Source organism: Panulirus ornatus, chromosome 57 (genome assembly GCF_036320965.1).
Source record: "Panulirus ornatus isolate Po-2019 chromosome 57, ASM3632096v1, whole genome shotgun sequence".
NCBI lineage: Eukaryota > Metazoa > Arthropoda > Malacostraca > Decapoda > Palinuridae > Panulirus > Panulirus ornatus.
Window position 1 is genome coordinate 6854346 of NC_092280.1, and position 14170 is coordinate 6868515.

At 44.9% G+C, this 14170-nt stretch overlaps 1 protein-coding gene across 1 annotated transcript; it reads right to left on the reverse strand.

Moving 5' to 3' along the window:
• Nucleotides 1–805: 805 nt before the first annotated feature.
• Nucleotides 806–13932, reverse strand: LOC139766174 (uncharacterized). Its single transcript, XM_071694445.1, has 7 exons — nt 13849–13932; nt 13512–13685; nt 12538–12843; nt 9185–9355; nt 2350–2391; nt 2036–2206; nt 806–1285 (listed from the first exon to the last, which is right to left on the reverse strand). The coding sequence occupies exons 1-7, from the start codon at nt 13858–13860 to the stop codon at nt 872–874; spliced, it is 1290 nt and encodes a 429-aa protein (XP_071550546.1). The 5' UTR covers nt 13861–13932; the 3' UTR covers nt 806–871.
• Between the last annotated feature and the right edge of the window lie 238 nt (nt 13933–14170).

The following is a 14170-nucleotide window of genomic DNA, read 5'->3' on the forward strand; positions in this document are numbered from 1 at the left end:
TTCATCTATATATTTCATAAAAACTTGAAGTCATCCTCGAGTGATATGATCACGCTTGACGTCTAGATCCCTCGTCATTGCCTTGCCCTTGCCTGTCATTCTCACCAGCAATGTCAGGAGACACCTGAGTGACGTCACAAGACTCAAGGCCAGTTTGGCTGGAAGAGTTGGCCATGTTGTATCCGGATTTTCCCGAACAGGGATGTGGAGGGTTGCAGCCCCGTTCTCACGGGAACGGATCTAAATGCAGTTTTCCGACTCATTCCTTTAAAACGAGAATCTTTACTGATTTAGGAAACATTTCTGAAAGCCTTTCCATAATAAAAACTCAGATCTTCTAAATCTAAGACGAAATCATTTAGAAAAGTAAGAATTGATGAGAAATAATTGAAAGGGTCGTTTTCCAAGGGTAAATTCGTTTGATCTACCTTAAACTTCCCTATATAATCGTGACGTACCCAAGTTATGAAGCTGTATTTATTCTGAGGATGATAAATAAAGAGTATATATTTTTTCTTTTTAATTGGTTGTTGACATTGTATGAGGATTTCTAATGTTCCATGTGCATCAGGAAACATTTGGGTGAAATTTGCCCAATGACGAAGTATTAGATGATCAATAAGCGACTCAGTGCAAAAATCTGTCATGCTGAGTGGTATTCAACACTGTGTTACTACTAAACTTGTGGGTTCTTATAGTTCCCAGTAGTATTTCAGCGGGGCAATGAATAGCATTCGATTGTACATACAAAAAAAGAAGCATAGGGTCAAATATTTCCATAAAACTTCTAGATCTGCGGTGGGTATGCTTTTATTGGAGCGTTCAAGCAATAAATACAATCAGTCTCTACAATCCCAGTGGATCAAACATGTTACTCTTTGGATATGATGGGGCTCCTCGGAGTTGGGTAGTAGGATGGGGTCGGCCTGTAGGAAGGTGTTGGGGTAGGCCTGTAGGAAGGTGTTGGGGTAGGCCTGTAGGAAGGTGTTGTGGCGGGGACGTAGGAGGGTGCAGGGGCGGGGACATAGGAGGGAACAGAGGCAGGGACATAGGAGGGTGCTGGGGCAGGCTGGTAAGCAGGGTACTGGGCCTCGCCCTCGTAGGTGACCTCCGCTACGTAGCCGGAGTCGCCGCTCACGTAGTAAGTCACCTTCTGCAGACGACCGTCGGGAAGCAGGACGTAGTAGGAGCCCTGGATGTCGTAGCCGTCCCGGGTCTCCTGGTGGCCGAAGTCGTTGCCGTAGTCGTCCTTCACAGCCCAGTTGAAGTCGTACTTGGCGGGTTTCTGTGGGAACGAGTGTTATAATGTTAAAGCATCGTAGAAAAAGATGGAACCGGAAGGAGATGTTTCCACCAGCCAAACATCTCGCGTCTTGTGTTCTCTCATTTTTGTATCAATTCTGTCCACCATTACATCTACTTTTGTTACTCCAGGTGATAAAATAAACAACTTTTTTTTTACGCTTCCAGGTTGATTTATAAGTGATCACTACAGTTCAGGTTGTTTTATGAGTGGTCACTACAGTTAAGGTTGTTTTATAAGTGGTTACTACAGTCCAGGCTCTTTTATAACTTGTCACTACATAGGTAAAGTTGATTGTTTTATAAGTGGTTACTACAGTTCAGGTTGTTTTAAAAGTGGTCAATACAATTAAGACTGTTTCATAAGTGGTTACTACAGTTCAGGTTGTTTTAAAAGTCGTCACTACAATTCAGGTCGTTTCATAAGTGGTCACTACAGTTCAGGTTGTTTCATAAGTGGTCACTACAGTTCAGGTTGTTTCATAAGTGGTCACTACAGTTCAGGTTGTTTCATAAGTGGTCACTACAGTTCAGGTTGTTTCGTAAGTGGTTACGACAAATGGAAGGGTACTGAGTAAGGCACGAAGCCTTGAATAACATGGCCTGCATCCACCCACGTCTTCACTCACATCTTCTTCAGTTAAGACGTCGGAGGAGTTCAGTTCACATGTACACACGAACTTTGTCGGTCACGATCACCACAATATCTGTCAACAGGTCAGCACCTACTTACGTCAACATACGTAGGTGCAGTGTAGCCAGGGGCGGGGACGTTGTAGGACGGTCTGGGTTGGGTGGGGGCGCTGTAGGAGGGTGTAGGACGAGCGGGGACAACATATCCCTGGGTAGAGTCTGGGCGGGCGAAGGCGGCGGCCATGAGAGCGGCCAGTAGCAGCAGGAGGACCTGTAGGACGAGGACAAAACACAGGTCAGGGAGGAGACGATCGCTGCTGCAGGTACGTATAGATCAACATTATCCTTACGGTAAAGACCATGGTGTGTGTGTGTGTGTGTGTGTGTGTGTGTGTGTGTGTGTGTGTGAGTCACCTTAGCTGCCATATTGGTGGTGGTGCTGATGTGTGAAGACAACTGGTGCACTCACCGGCCGGCGTGGGACTTATATATAGCCCATCCCCTGCCTACGGTTCCGTGACGTCACCGACCGACCCCTCTCCATGGTCACTGTAGTAATGTGTAGCGGAGGTCACGCTGGATGAACACCAGGAGGAGGCGCCGCAAGAGAGGATAGGGGAGAAAGAATACTTCCCACGCATTCCTCACGTGTCGTAGAAGGCGACTAAAGGGGACGGGAGCGGTGGGCTGGAAACCCTCCCCTCCTTGTATTCTAACTTTCTAAAAGGGGAAACAGAAGAAGGAGTCACGCGGGAAGTGCTCATCCTCCTCGAAGGCTCAGATTGGGGTGTCTAAATGTGTGTGGATGTAACCAAGATGAGAAAAAAGGAGAGATAGGTAGTATGTCTGAGGAAAGGAACCTGGATGTTTTGGCTCTGAGTGAAACGAAGCTCAAGGATAAAGGGGAAGAGTGGTTTGGGAATGTCTTGGGAGTAAAGTCAGGGGTTAGGGAGAGGACAAGAGCAAGGGAAGGAGTAGCACTACTCCTGAAACAGGGGTGGTGGGAGTATGTGATAGAGTGTAAGAAAGTAAACTCTAGATTGATATGGGTTAAGCTGAAAGTGGATGGAGAGAGATGGGTGATTATCGGTACATATGCACCTGGGCATGAGAAGAAAGATCATGAGAGGCAAGTGTTTTGGGAGCAGCTGAGTGAGTGTGTTAGTAGCTTTGATGCACGAGACCGGGTTATAGTGATGGGTGATTTGAGTGCAAAGGTGAGTAATGTGGCAGTTGAGGGAATAATTGGTGTGCATGGGGTGTTTAGTGTTGTAAGTGGAAATGGTGAAGAGCTTGTAGATTTATGTGCTGAAAAAGGACTGGTGATTGGGAATACCTGGTTTAAAAAGAGAGATATACATAAGTATACGTATGTAAGTAGGAGAGATGGCCAGAGAGCATTATTGGATTACGTGTTAATTGATAGGCGCGCGAAAGAGAGACTTCTGGATGTTAATGTGCTGAGAGGTGCAACTGGAGGGATGTCTGATCATTATCTTGTGGAGGCTAAGGTGAAGATCTGTAGAGGTTTTCAGAAAAGAAGAGAGAATGTTGGGGTGAAGAGAGTGGTGAGAGTAAGTGAGCTTGGGAAGGAGGCTTGTGTGAGGAAGTACCAGGAGAGACTGAGTACAGAATGGAAAAAGGTGAGAACAAAGGACGTAAGGGGAGTAGGGAAGGAATGAGATGTACTTAGGGAAGCAGTGATGGCTTGCGTAAAGGATGCTTGTGGCATGAGAAGCGTGGGAGGTGGGCAGATTAGAAAGGGTAGTGAGTGGTGGGATGAAGAAGTAAGATTATTAGTGCAAGAGAGGAGAGAGGCATTTGGACGATATTTGCAGGGAAATAATGCAAATGACTGGGAGAAGTAAAAAAGAAAGAGACAGGAGGTCAAGAGAAAGGTGCAAGAGGCGAAAAAGAGGGCAAATGAGAATTGGGGTGAGAGAGTATCATTAAATTTCAGGGAGAATGAAAATATGTTTTGGAAGGAGGTAAATAAAGTGCGTAAGACAAGGGAACAAATGGGAGCTTCAGTAAAGGGGGCTAATGGGGAGGTGATAACAAGTAGTGATGATGTGAGAAGGAGATGGAGTGAGTATTTTGAAGGTTTTTTGAATGTGTTTGATGATAGAGTGGCAGACATAGGGTGTTTTGGTTGAGGTGGTGTGCAAAGTGAGAGGGTTAGGGAGAATGATCTGGTAAACAGAGAAGAGGTAGTAAAAGCTTTGCGGAAGATGAAAGCAGGCAAGGTAGCAGGTTTGGATGGTATTGCAGTGGAATTTATTAAAAAAGGGGGTGACTGTATTGTTGACTGGTTGGTGAGGTTATCTAGTGTATGTATGACTCATGGTGAGGTGCCTGAGGATTGGCGGAATGCGTGCATAGTGCCACTGTACAAAGGCAAAGGGGATAAAAGTGAGTGCTCAAATTACAAAGGTATAAGTTTGTTGAGTATTCCTGGTAAATTATATGGGAGGGTATTGATTGAGAGGGTGATGGCATGTACAGAGCATCAGATTGGGGAAGAGCAGTGTGGTTTCAGAAGTGGTAGAGGATGTGTGGATCAGGTGTTTGCTTTGAAGAATGTATGCGAGAAATACTTAGAAAAGGAAAAGGATTTGTATGTAGCATTTATGGATCTGGAGAAGGCGTATGATAGAGTTGATAGAGATGCTCTGTGGAAGGTGTTAAGAATATATGGTGTGGGAGGCAAGTTGTTAGAAGCAGTGAAAAGTTTTTATCGAGGATGTAAGGCATGTGTACGTGTAAGAAGAGAGGAAAGTGATTGGTTCTCAGTGAATGTTGGTTTGCGGCAGGGGTGTGTGATGTCTCCATGGTTGTTTAATTTGTTTATGGATGGGGTTGTTAGGGAGGTGAATGTAAGAGTTTTGGAAAGAGGGGCAAGTATGCAGTCTGTTGTAGATGAGAGAGCTTGGGAAATGAGTCAGTTGTTGTTCGCTGATGATACAGCGCTGGTGGCTGATTCGTGTGAGAAATAGCAGAAGCTGGTGACTGAGTTTGGTAAAGTGTGTGAAAGAAGAAAGCTGAGAGTAAATGGAAATAAGAGCAAGGTTATTAGGTACAGCAGGGTTGAGGGACAAGTCAATTCGGAGGTAAGTTTGAATGGAGAAAGACTGGAGGAAGTGAAGTATTTTAGATATCTGGGAATGGATTTGGCAGCGGATGGAACCATGGAAGCGGAAGTGAATCATAGGGTGGGGGAGGGGGCGAAAGTTCTGGGAGCGTTCAAGAATGTGTGGAAGTCGAGATCATTATCTCGGAAAGCCAAAATGGGTATGTTTGAAGGAATAGTGGTTCCAACAATGTTATATGGTTGCGAGGCGTGGGCGGTAGAGTTGTGCGGAGGAGGGTGGATGTGCTGGAAATGAGATGCTTGAGGACAATATGTGGTGTGAGGTGGTAAGTACTAATAGGGTAAGAGAGATGTGTGGTAATAAAAAGAGTGTGGTTGAGAGAGCAGAAGAGGGTGCTTTGAAGTGGTTTGGTCACATGAAGAGAATGAGTGAGGAAAGATGACCAAGAGGATATAAGTGTCAGAGGTGGAGGGAACGAGAAGTGGGAGACCAAATAGGAGGTGGAAAGATGGATTGAAAAAGATTTTCAGTGATTGGGGCCTGAACATGCAGGAGGGGGAAAGGCGTGCAAGGAATAGAGTGAATTGGAACGATATGGTATACCGGGGTCGACGTGCTGTCAATGGATTGAACCAGGGCATGTGAAGCGTCTGGGGTAAACCATGGAAAATTCTGTGGGGCCTGAATGTGGAAAGGGAGCTGTGGTTTCGGTGCATTATACATGACAGCTAGAGACTGAGTGTGAACGAATGTGGCCTTTTGTGGTCTTTTCCTAGCGCTACCTCATGCACATCTGGGGGGAGGAGGTTGTTACCTTAGGTGTGGCGGGGTGGCGATGGGAATGAATAAAGGCAGACAGTATGAATTATGTACATGTGTATATATGTATATGTCTGTGTGTGTAAATATATGTATAAGTTGAGATGTATAGGTATGTATATTTGCGTGTATGGACGTGTATGTATATACATGTGTATGTGGATGGGTTGGGCCAATCTTTCGTCTGTTTCCTTGCGCTACCTCACTAACGTGGGAGACAGCGACAAAGTAATATATATATATATATATATATATATATATATATATATATATATATATATATATATATATATATATATATATATATATATATATATATATATATATATATATATATATATATATATATATATTTTATTTTTTTTTATTTTTTTAAACTATTCGCCATTTCCCGCGTTAGCAAGGTAGCGTTAAGAACAGAGGACTGGGCCTCTGAGGGAATATCCTCACCTGGCCCCCTTCTCTGTTCCTTCTTTTGGAAAATTAAAAAAAAAGACAAGAGCGGAGGATTTCCAGCCCCCCGCTCCCTCCCCTTTTAGTCGCTTACTACGACACGCAGGAAATACGTGGGAAGTATTCTTTCTCCCCTATCCCCAGGGATAATATATATATATATATATATATATATATATATATATATATATATATATATATATATATATATATATATATATATATATATATATATATATATATATATATATATATATGTATAATTTTCCTATGTGTACACGGAGAAATGAAACACGATAAGTTCCCAAGTGCACTTTGGTGTGATAATCACATCATCAGAGGAGAGACAAGAAAGAAATGCATATATATTACACGGCGATTGAAAAGTCGCCTAAGGTAAACGAAAGCGGATACAACAATCTCGTCAAGAAACTTATCAATCCAAAGGAGTCGACCATTTCCCTGCAAGTGAACGTAGCGCGGCCTTGAAGCTGCGGGAGTCTTCTGTAAGGCCTGGGGTTATAATGGACAACTTAAGATTATGTTTACATACGTAAGCAAGGCAAAGACGATCTCCTGCCTACAACTGGAGTTATTTCAAATCTCAAGAATATTAGAGAAATGGGACTTATTTCTAAACATGCTGACGTAAAATTACTTTTCTTTTTCGTATGACTTATTCAAAAGTCATGGAAGAGCTTGCAACTCAAGTCCATAAAAAAGAAAATCAGCATAATTCTGCTTTATGTCCTCTATTACAACGATGCTCTCCATCTCACGGGTTTTCTCATTCAGTACAAAAGAAGAAAAATCTTCAGTGGAGAGGATCTGCCCGTTTATGACTGGCACATACACACCACATCACTCCTGGAGCAAGACGGTGACTTGTGAACCTCATCGGAGCATCTGTAACGGCTGTCGTCACGTCTAACGCATGGTAACCACAGCTGCTGGAGTGATAATCTCTCATTTTCGTACTTAACTCAGGGGCAATATTACAGCACTGAACACAAGGGTATATATATATATATATATATATATATATATATATATATATATATATATATATATATATATATATATATATATATATATATATATACACGAATAAAGTGCATATGAACGCGCACCTTCATAGAACATACAAACCTCTAACAGCCCGGATCGAACAGCACATAGCCTAGCGGTTAGCATGCCTGCCTCTTGCACAGGGGTCCCGGGTTCGATCCTGGCTGTTGGAGGTTTGTATGATACATATATATATATATATATATATATAAACACGAATAAAGTGCATATGAACGCGCACCTTCATAGAACATACAAACCTCTAACAGCCCGGATCGAACAGCACATAGCCTAGCGGTTAGCATGCCTGCCTCTTGCACAGGGGTCCCGGGTTCGATCCTGGCTGTTGGAGGTTTGTATGATACATATATATATATATATATATATATATATATATATATATACACGATTATCAGACGAAAGTGCATTTTCGTGTAATAATCAAATCATCAGGGGAGACACAAGAGAGAAATATAAGTCAGTTGATATACATCGAAGAGACGAAGCTAGGACGCCATTTGGTAAACATGTGATTGTCCAAAACATACAAACATTCAACGAGCTCGTTGTGTGTTTGGACAGTGGCGCTAGTGGTGCTGTGTTATGTGTAAGCTGATTCCATGATGAAAATAGAATGTTAGTAAGTGAAGGAAATGCTTTCCAGAAACCGATGGGGAGTGACGAACATGAGGTACAATATCAGCGTTCGGGGACGAAGCACAAGCAACGCGAGGGAGAGGTTTTCGGGTGTGAAGCCCTGAAGAAGGTGTGGAGGAAAAGAAAACGGAATAATAAAGGGAAAACGACTGGGCGATGAGTCGAATGACCGCATGAAAAGTCAAGCATAGAAAATGTAAGTTAATTGAAATTGAAGTGAATAGTGACCAAGGAATCATCAATCATAGGGACGGGTCAGTTCTCTGTACATAAGAAACAGACGGAGTCCACCAACAACATCAGGTTAGTTTTCCCTAATTCGGTCCTTGAACTCCAGATCTTGTCCGTCGACAACCAAGCCGTCCACATTTGTTTACATTATTTTCAATCTGACACTTGCATTAGTTAACATTCCTTACCTCTGTCGTATAGTGGCGTGGCTGCACTGCCTTCTTCCCGCTTCTGATATCTCCATTTTATTGCCTGTTTACTGTATCCTTTCCTTCTCTTTCATTCTTCCTTCGGTCTATCCTCTTTGATATTCATCCCACTGAATCCCTTTCCGTCTCTCTCATTCTTCCTTCGGTCTAATATCATTCTGATATTCATCCCACTGAATCCCTCTTTGTTTACAAGTTTCATAGCTTGCTGAAGAACCTTCTGGCCACAAAAATTCATATTTCAAATAATCATTACTGGTCGTCCCCTTCAGTCTGCACCATATCTATCTTTTTCTTTTTTTAAATCTCATGAATTGCATATGTACGTTTATATCCTCTAGCCGTCTTTTATTCGCCATCCATTTCCCTCTTTGTGATCTTCTGTTGTGGCTGGAATATGGTCCTCTGTTCGAAAACCATCATCACCTTCTGTCTCTCTACTTAGCTCGTTACCACTGTTCTTAGTCTTCGTACAAGGCACTATTGACGGGCTAAGTCCCACAGTATTGATTCATCATCCCCCAAGTCTCCGTAATCTCCAAAATCTCCATTTTGTCATCATACACTGACTCTGAACACCCTACGCTCTTTTATCCATCGAACTAACAATATACGTCTATGTTCGTTCTGTCTCTGACAGTGTGTATGAGGCTCTCTGTAGCTTGTCGTAGTAGCTTAGTGTCTTCCTGTCTCAGTGCTCCCAGGTGCATCCGTCGTTACCCTTTTTCTGTCCCAAGCTCCAGAATTACCTCCTGTTATCTGTCCTCTGTCTTCAACAGCTTCTGAGATCTGCGTCACTGGCATCTCTATTCGTCCATCTGCCGGAAGAGCATTCTGAGAGGCGCCTTCTGACCTCTTTTCTCTGATACTTTTCCACTGGATACGCCACTGCTTTTGGGCCATTTCGATTTCTTCAGTCCATGTTGAGTTTCTCGTCAATTTTTCTACCGTCTTTTTTTTTTTTAACTTCCCTAATTCTTTTATCCATATGCTGATACCTTTTTATGGCCTTAGATCTGATTATCTACTTCCTTAAATTATTCATCGACGTGTTGCAACTTCTGATTCTTTTTACTCATCAACACAACATTTTGATTTCTCCGATAGACTCCTAACTCCCACTATCTCAGATAAACCCACAATCCCAGATAATCACTCAATCTCCTCTTAAAAGATTTCTAATGCAATTTCCACTGAAAAACACAAGCATAATATAGAGAGCATCTCTCATCACAATGTTGGTCTGAGAGTTTTCTGAGCCTTAAATCCGGCACGTTCTTTTACCACCATGGTTTATCACACTGATCTCATAGTTTAAAGAATTGTTGCCTGTGTGCGTAGGGAGAGGTAATGTCACCCTGGCTGCCTGGAGTAAGTGTGGGAATGCGTGAGGGAGGATTGCCACTGTGGCGAGTCATTGTCTGCTGCCCATGTGGCAATACTGGACGTGTGAGGAGAGCGGGATGGGCCGACGTTATTGGTGAGTCATGCTGGAACAGGTGAGTCATGCTGGAACAGGTGAGTCATGCTGGAACAGTTGAATCATGCTGGAACAGGTGAATCATGCTGGAACAGCAGACATACAGGATCGGCTAAGACATACCGAGACAATTGGAACCTTACTGGAAGAGGGGCAGAACTCTGCTGGAAAAGAAGGCGAGCGACGGTGGTTGACGACCATGAATGCCTCCGTCGCATCACTGGGTCAGGAGTTGGGCAAAGTGGTTAGCAAGTGGAAACCGTGAGGACGAAAAGTGATTAAGGAAGAACTCCTGGGCTTGAAAAGGCAGTCTCAGAGACAGTGAGGTTGATGGAAAAGGGTGTAGGAAGCTGGGTAACTCCAGAGCGACGATTGATGAGGTTGGGAAGGCACATGCCTTGAGAGGAGAGTAGTAAGAGGTACTTTGAGACATACAGTGAGGTGGTATCAGAGGTGTAGTGTGTGTGAGGGAGTATCAGAGGTGTGGTTTGTGTGAGAGGGTATCAGAAGTGTGGTGTGTGTGAGGTGGTATGAGAGGTGTGGTGCGTGTGAGGTGGTATCAGAGGTGTGGTGTGTGTGAGGTGGCATCGGAAGTGTGGTGTGTGTGAGGTGGTAAGAGAGGTGTGGTGCGTGTAAGGTGGTATTGGAGGTGTGATGCGTGTGAGGTGTTATCAGAAGTGTGGTGTGTGTGAGGTGGTATTGGTGTGGTGTGTGAGAGGGTATGAGAGGTGTGTTGTGCGTGAGAGGGTATGAGAGGTGTGGTGTTCGTGAAGTGGTATGAGAGGTGTGGTGCGTGTGAGGTGGTACTGGAGGTGTGGTACGTGTGAGGTGGTATCAGAGGTGTGGTGCGTGTGAGGTGGTATCAGAAGTGTAGTGTGTGAGGTGGTATCGGAGGTGTGGTATGTGTGAGGTGGTATCAGAGGTGTGGTGCCTGTGAGGTGGTATCAGAGGGGTGGTGTGTGTGATGTGGTATGAGAGATGTGGTGTGTGTCAGGTGGTATGTGGTGTGTGTGAGGGGGTATCAGAGGTGTGGTGTGTGTGAGGTGGTATCGGAGGTGTGGTACGTGTGAGGTAGTATCAGAGGTGTGGTGTGTGTGAGGTGGTAAGAGAGGTGTGGTGTGTGTGAGGTGGTATTGGTGTGGTACGTGTGAGGTGGTATCAGAGGTGTGGTGTGTGTGAGGTGGTAAGAGAGGTGTGGTGTGTGTGAGGTGGTATTGGAGGTGTAGTGTGTGTGAGGTGGTAGCAGAGGTGTGGTGTGTGTGAGGTGGTATTGGAGGTGTGGTACGTGTGAGGTGGTATCAGAGGTGTGGTGTGTGTGAGGTGGTAAGAGAGGTGTGGTGTGTGTGAGGTGGTAGCAGAGGTGTGGTGTGTGTGAGGTGGTAGCAGAGGTGTGGTGTGTGTGAGTTGGTATCAGAGATGTGGTGTGTGTGGTGGTATAACAGGTGAAGTGTGTGTGTGTGTGTGTGTGTGTGTGTGTGAGAATGCACTTGTGGTGGTAGATACACGTCTCGCCTCACAACTTCTCCCACGAGTGAGGTGAATTATTACAGGTAAAGCAATACTTACGCACCCGGCGCTAACGACTTCGAATAATTGATAATTTTGTTTTGCGGTTTTGGTGTCGTATCTAATGAATGTAATCAGGTTGGTAGAACGCGATTTGGAGCAACAGATTTTATAAAAACGATACGAAATTTGGCGATAGTGTTGAGGGCGCTCAAAATCAAGGAAAACAGTGTTTTAATTACGTGAAAGTAGGTAGAATGTTCTTTAAGACATGATCAGAACCTATAAAAACCTCACCTAACCTCGTTCGCGGCCGTGATCTCCGGTATTTTTATAAGGTATGAAAATGAGTGAATCTTGTGGTGATCGATAGCAAGCTGTTTTTAGGGCATTACCTGTGTTCGTGTGGACGCAATCTCCCATAATAGCTTGTGTACGGCGACTGAGTTACTATATGAAATTTCCATAGATTCCCTTGATGAATGACAAGTGTTTCACACATTCTCATGCCAATCAGCGTCACATACATCCCTTGGTCTTCATACCATCACCTCTACCGTATGATTTCGTACCACAGAAGAAACTACGACCCTCCAATTCAAACTCCGTCACTCGTATTCTGTTTCACGACGTTACACTACCGCTACGTAACAAAATCAAGCAATATCCAGTTAATACTGTATCAACGCTTCGTAAAGTAATACTTTAGCTAATTACATACTACACTATGGGCATGGAAGATTATGTACGTTCCAGAAGGACGTGTCAAACAGCTGGTCGGACGTAGGCATCTTATGTATTCTACCTCACTAGGAGTGGAGGTATAGGTTTCTATCCATGAAGGAAGAAGAGAAATAAGACCAAGCTACGTCACAGACCATCATAGCTTCAAGTGAGCATCATTTTATGGAATGCGTCTCTCACGTCACTTATACTTTGAGCATTTAGGATCAGGTCAACAAGAACTGCATTGAGTCGATTGGTTCAGAGAAACATAACGGCCAATTCATGTTTATTTAGAGATGGAATTCATATGATAAATAAGACATCTACACAACTCTATCGTTTCTGATACATCAGTTTATGCATAGGATGGGGCAGGCCTGTAGGAGGGTGCTGGGGCAGGCCTGTAGGAAGGAGCAGGGGCGTGGCCGTAGGAAGGTGCTGGGGCAGGCTGGTAGGTAGGGTACTGGGCCTCGCCCTCATAGCTAACCTCCGCCACGTAGCCGGAGTCGCCGTTCACGTAGTAAGTCACCTTCTGCAGACGACCGTCGGGAAGAAGAGTGTAATAGGAGCCCTCGGTGTTGTAGCCATCCCGAGTTTCCTGGTGGCCGAAGTCGTTGCCGGAATAGTCGTCCTTGACGGCGTACTGGAAGTTGTACTGGGCAGGACCCTGTGGTGAGAGGAAGTCAATTAATATAAGAAGGTAAATTCTACATCATTTAAATCCTGATGTATTTACTTCTGTAATCTGTCGAGACGAGAGAGAAAGAGCCAACACCTACTGGAAGTAAACATTTAACTCTATCATACATCTATTATATACGAGACTATTGTCTATTGGAAAGTATAAAGCACAGTATATCTTTCATTTCGAAGGTGCCATTCCTCATGTTGCGTTCATACATACGTTCTATCACAGAGCGAAGTCTTCAGATTCACCTTGTCCTAACTAGAACTTCGATTCCGATACAGACCCTAACATGCCTAGACCACACTCGTACGTTCAGATCAGTTAGACGCTTTGATAAATCTACAGTAAAGCAAATGATGATGGAACGTTTCTTTTCTGATCTCCCCACAGTGTCCTCTGACAGCGTCGCTGACGTGCAGTTGCCTCAGTGAAAGTAAATGAGAGTTCGGCTGACAGTGTGTGGACGAGGGACGTTGTCAGCCTGGCCCGCCGGTCATGTCAGTGTTGCTACGGTCTCCTCCTCGTTCCAGGTGTTCCTCCTCCTTCAGCGTTACTTTGAGGTCCCCTATTTCGTCCCAGCTGGTTCCATTTTCCACCCCAGGTGGGACTTGTTCTATCCCAGCAAGCAGTCGTTTCGGCAGACTTACCTGTTCAGCATAAGTAGGAGCAGAGTAGCTGGGGGCGGGGGCGTTGTAGGAGGGTCTGGGGTGGGCGGGGGCGCTGTAGGAGGGTCTTGGGTGGGCGGGGGCGCCGTATCCTGGGGTAGAGTCTGGGCGGGCGTGGGCGGCGGCCACGAGGGCGGCCAGTAGCAGCAGGAGGACCTGTAGGACGAGGACACAACACAGGTCAGGGAAGAGGCGATCACTGCTGCAGGTACGTATAGATCAACATTACCCTTACGGTGAAGACCATGGTGTGTGTGTGTGTGTGTGTGTGTGTGTGTGTGAGAGAGAGAGAGAGAGAGAGAGAGAGAGAGAGAGTCACCTTAGCAGCCATACTGGTGGTGGGGGTGGTGATGTGTGGAGACAACTGGTGCACTCAGCGGCCGGCGAGGCACTTATATATAGCCCAGCCCCGCCCATAGTCGCACGACGTGACCATCCCTTCCCAGGGTCACGATGGCACTGTTCTCGGCGGAGGTCACGCCGACAGAACACTCCCGTGCCCCCCGGAGGGGTAGGGGAGGGCTTGGAACGCCGCCTCTTTCAATACACTCGCGTCATACGCAATGACGCCCCTAGATTCTGAGAGAGAGAGAGAGAGAGAGAGAGAGAGAGAGAGAGAGAGAGAGAGAGAGAGAGAATCA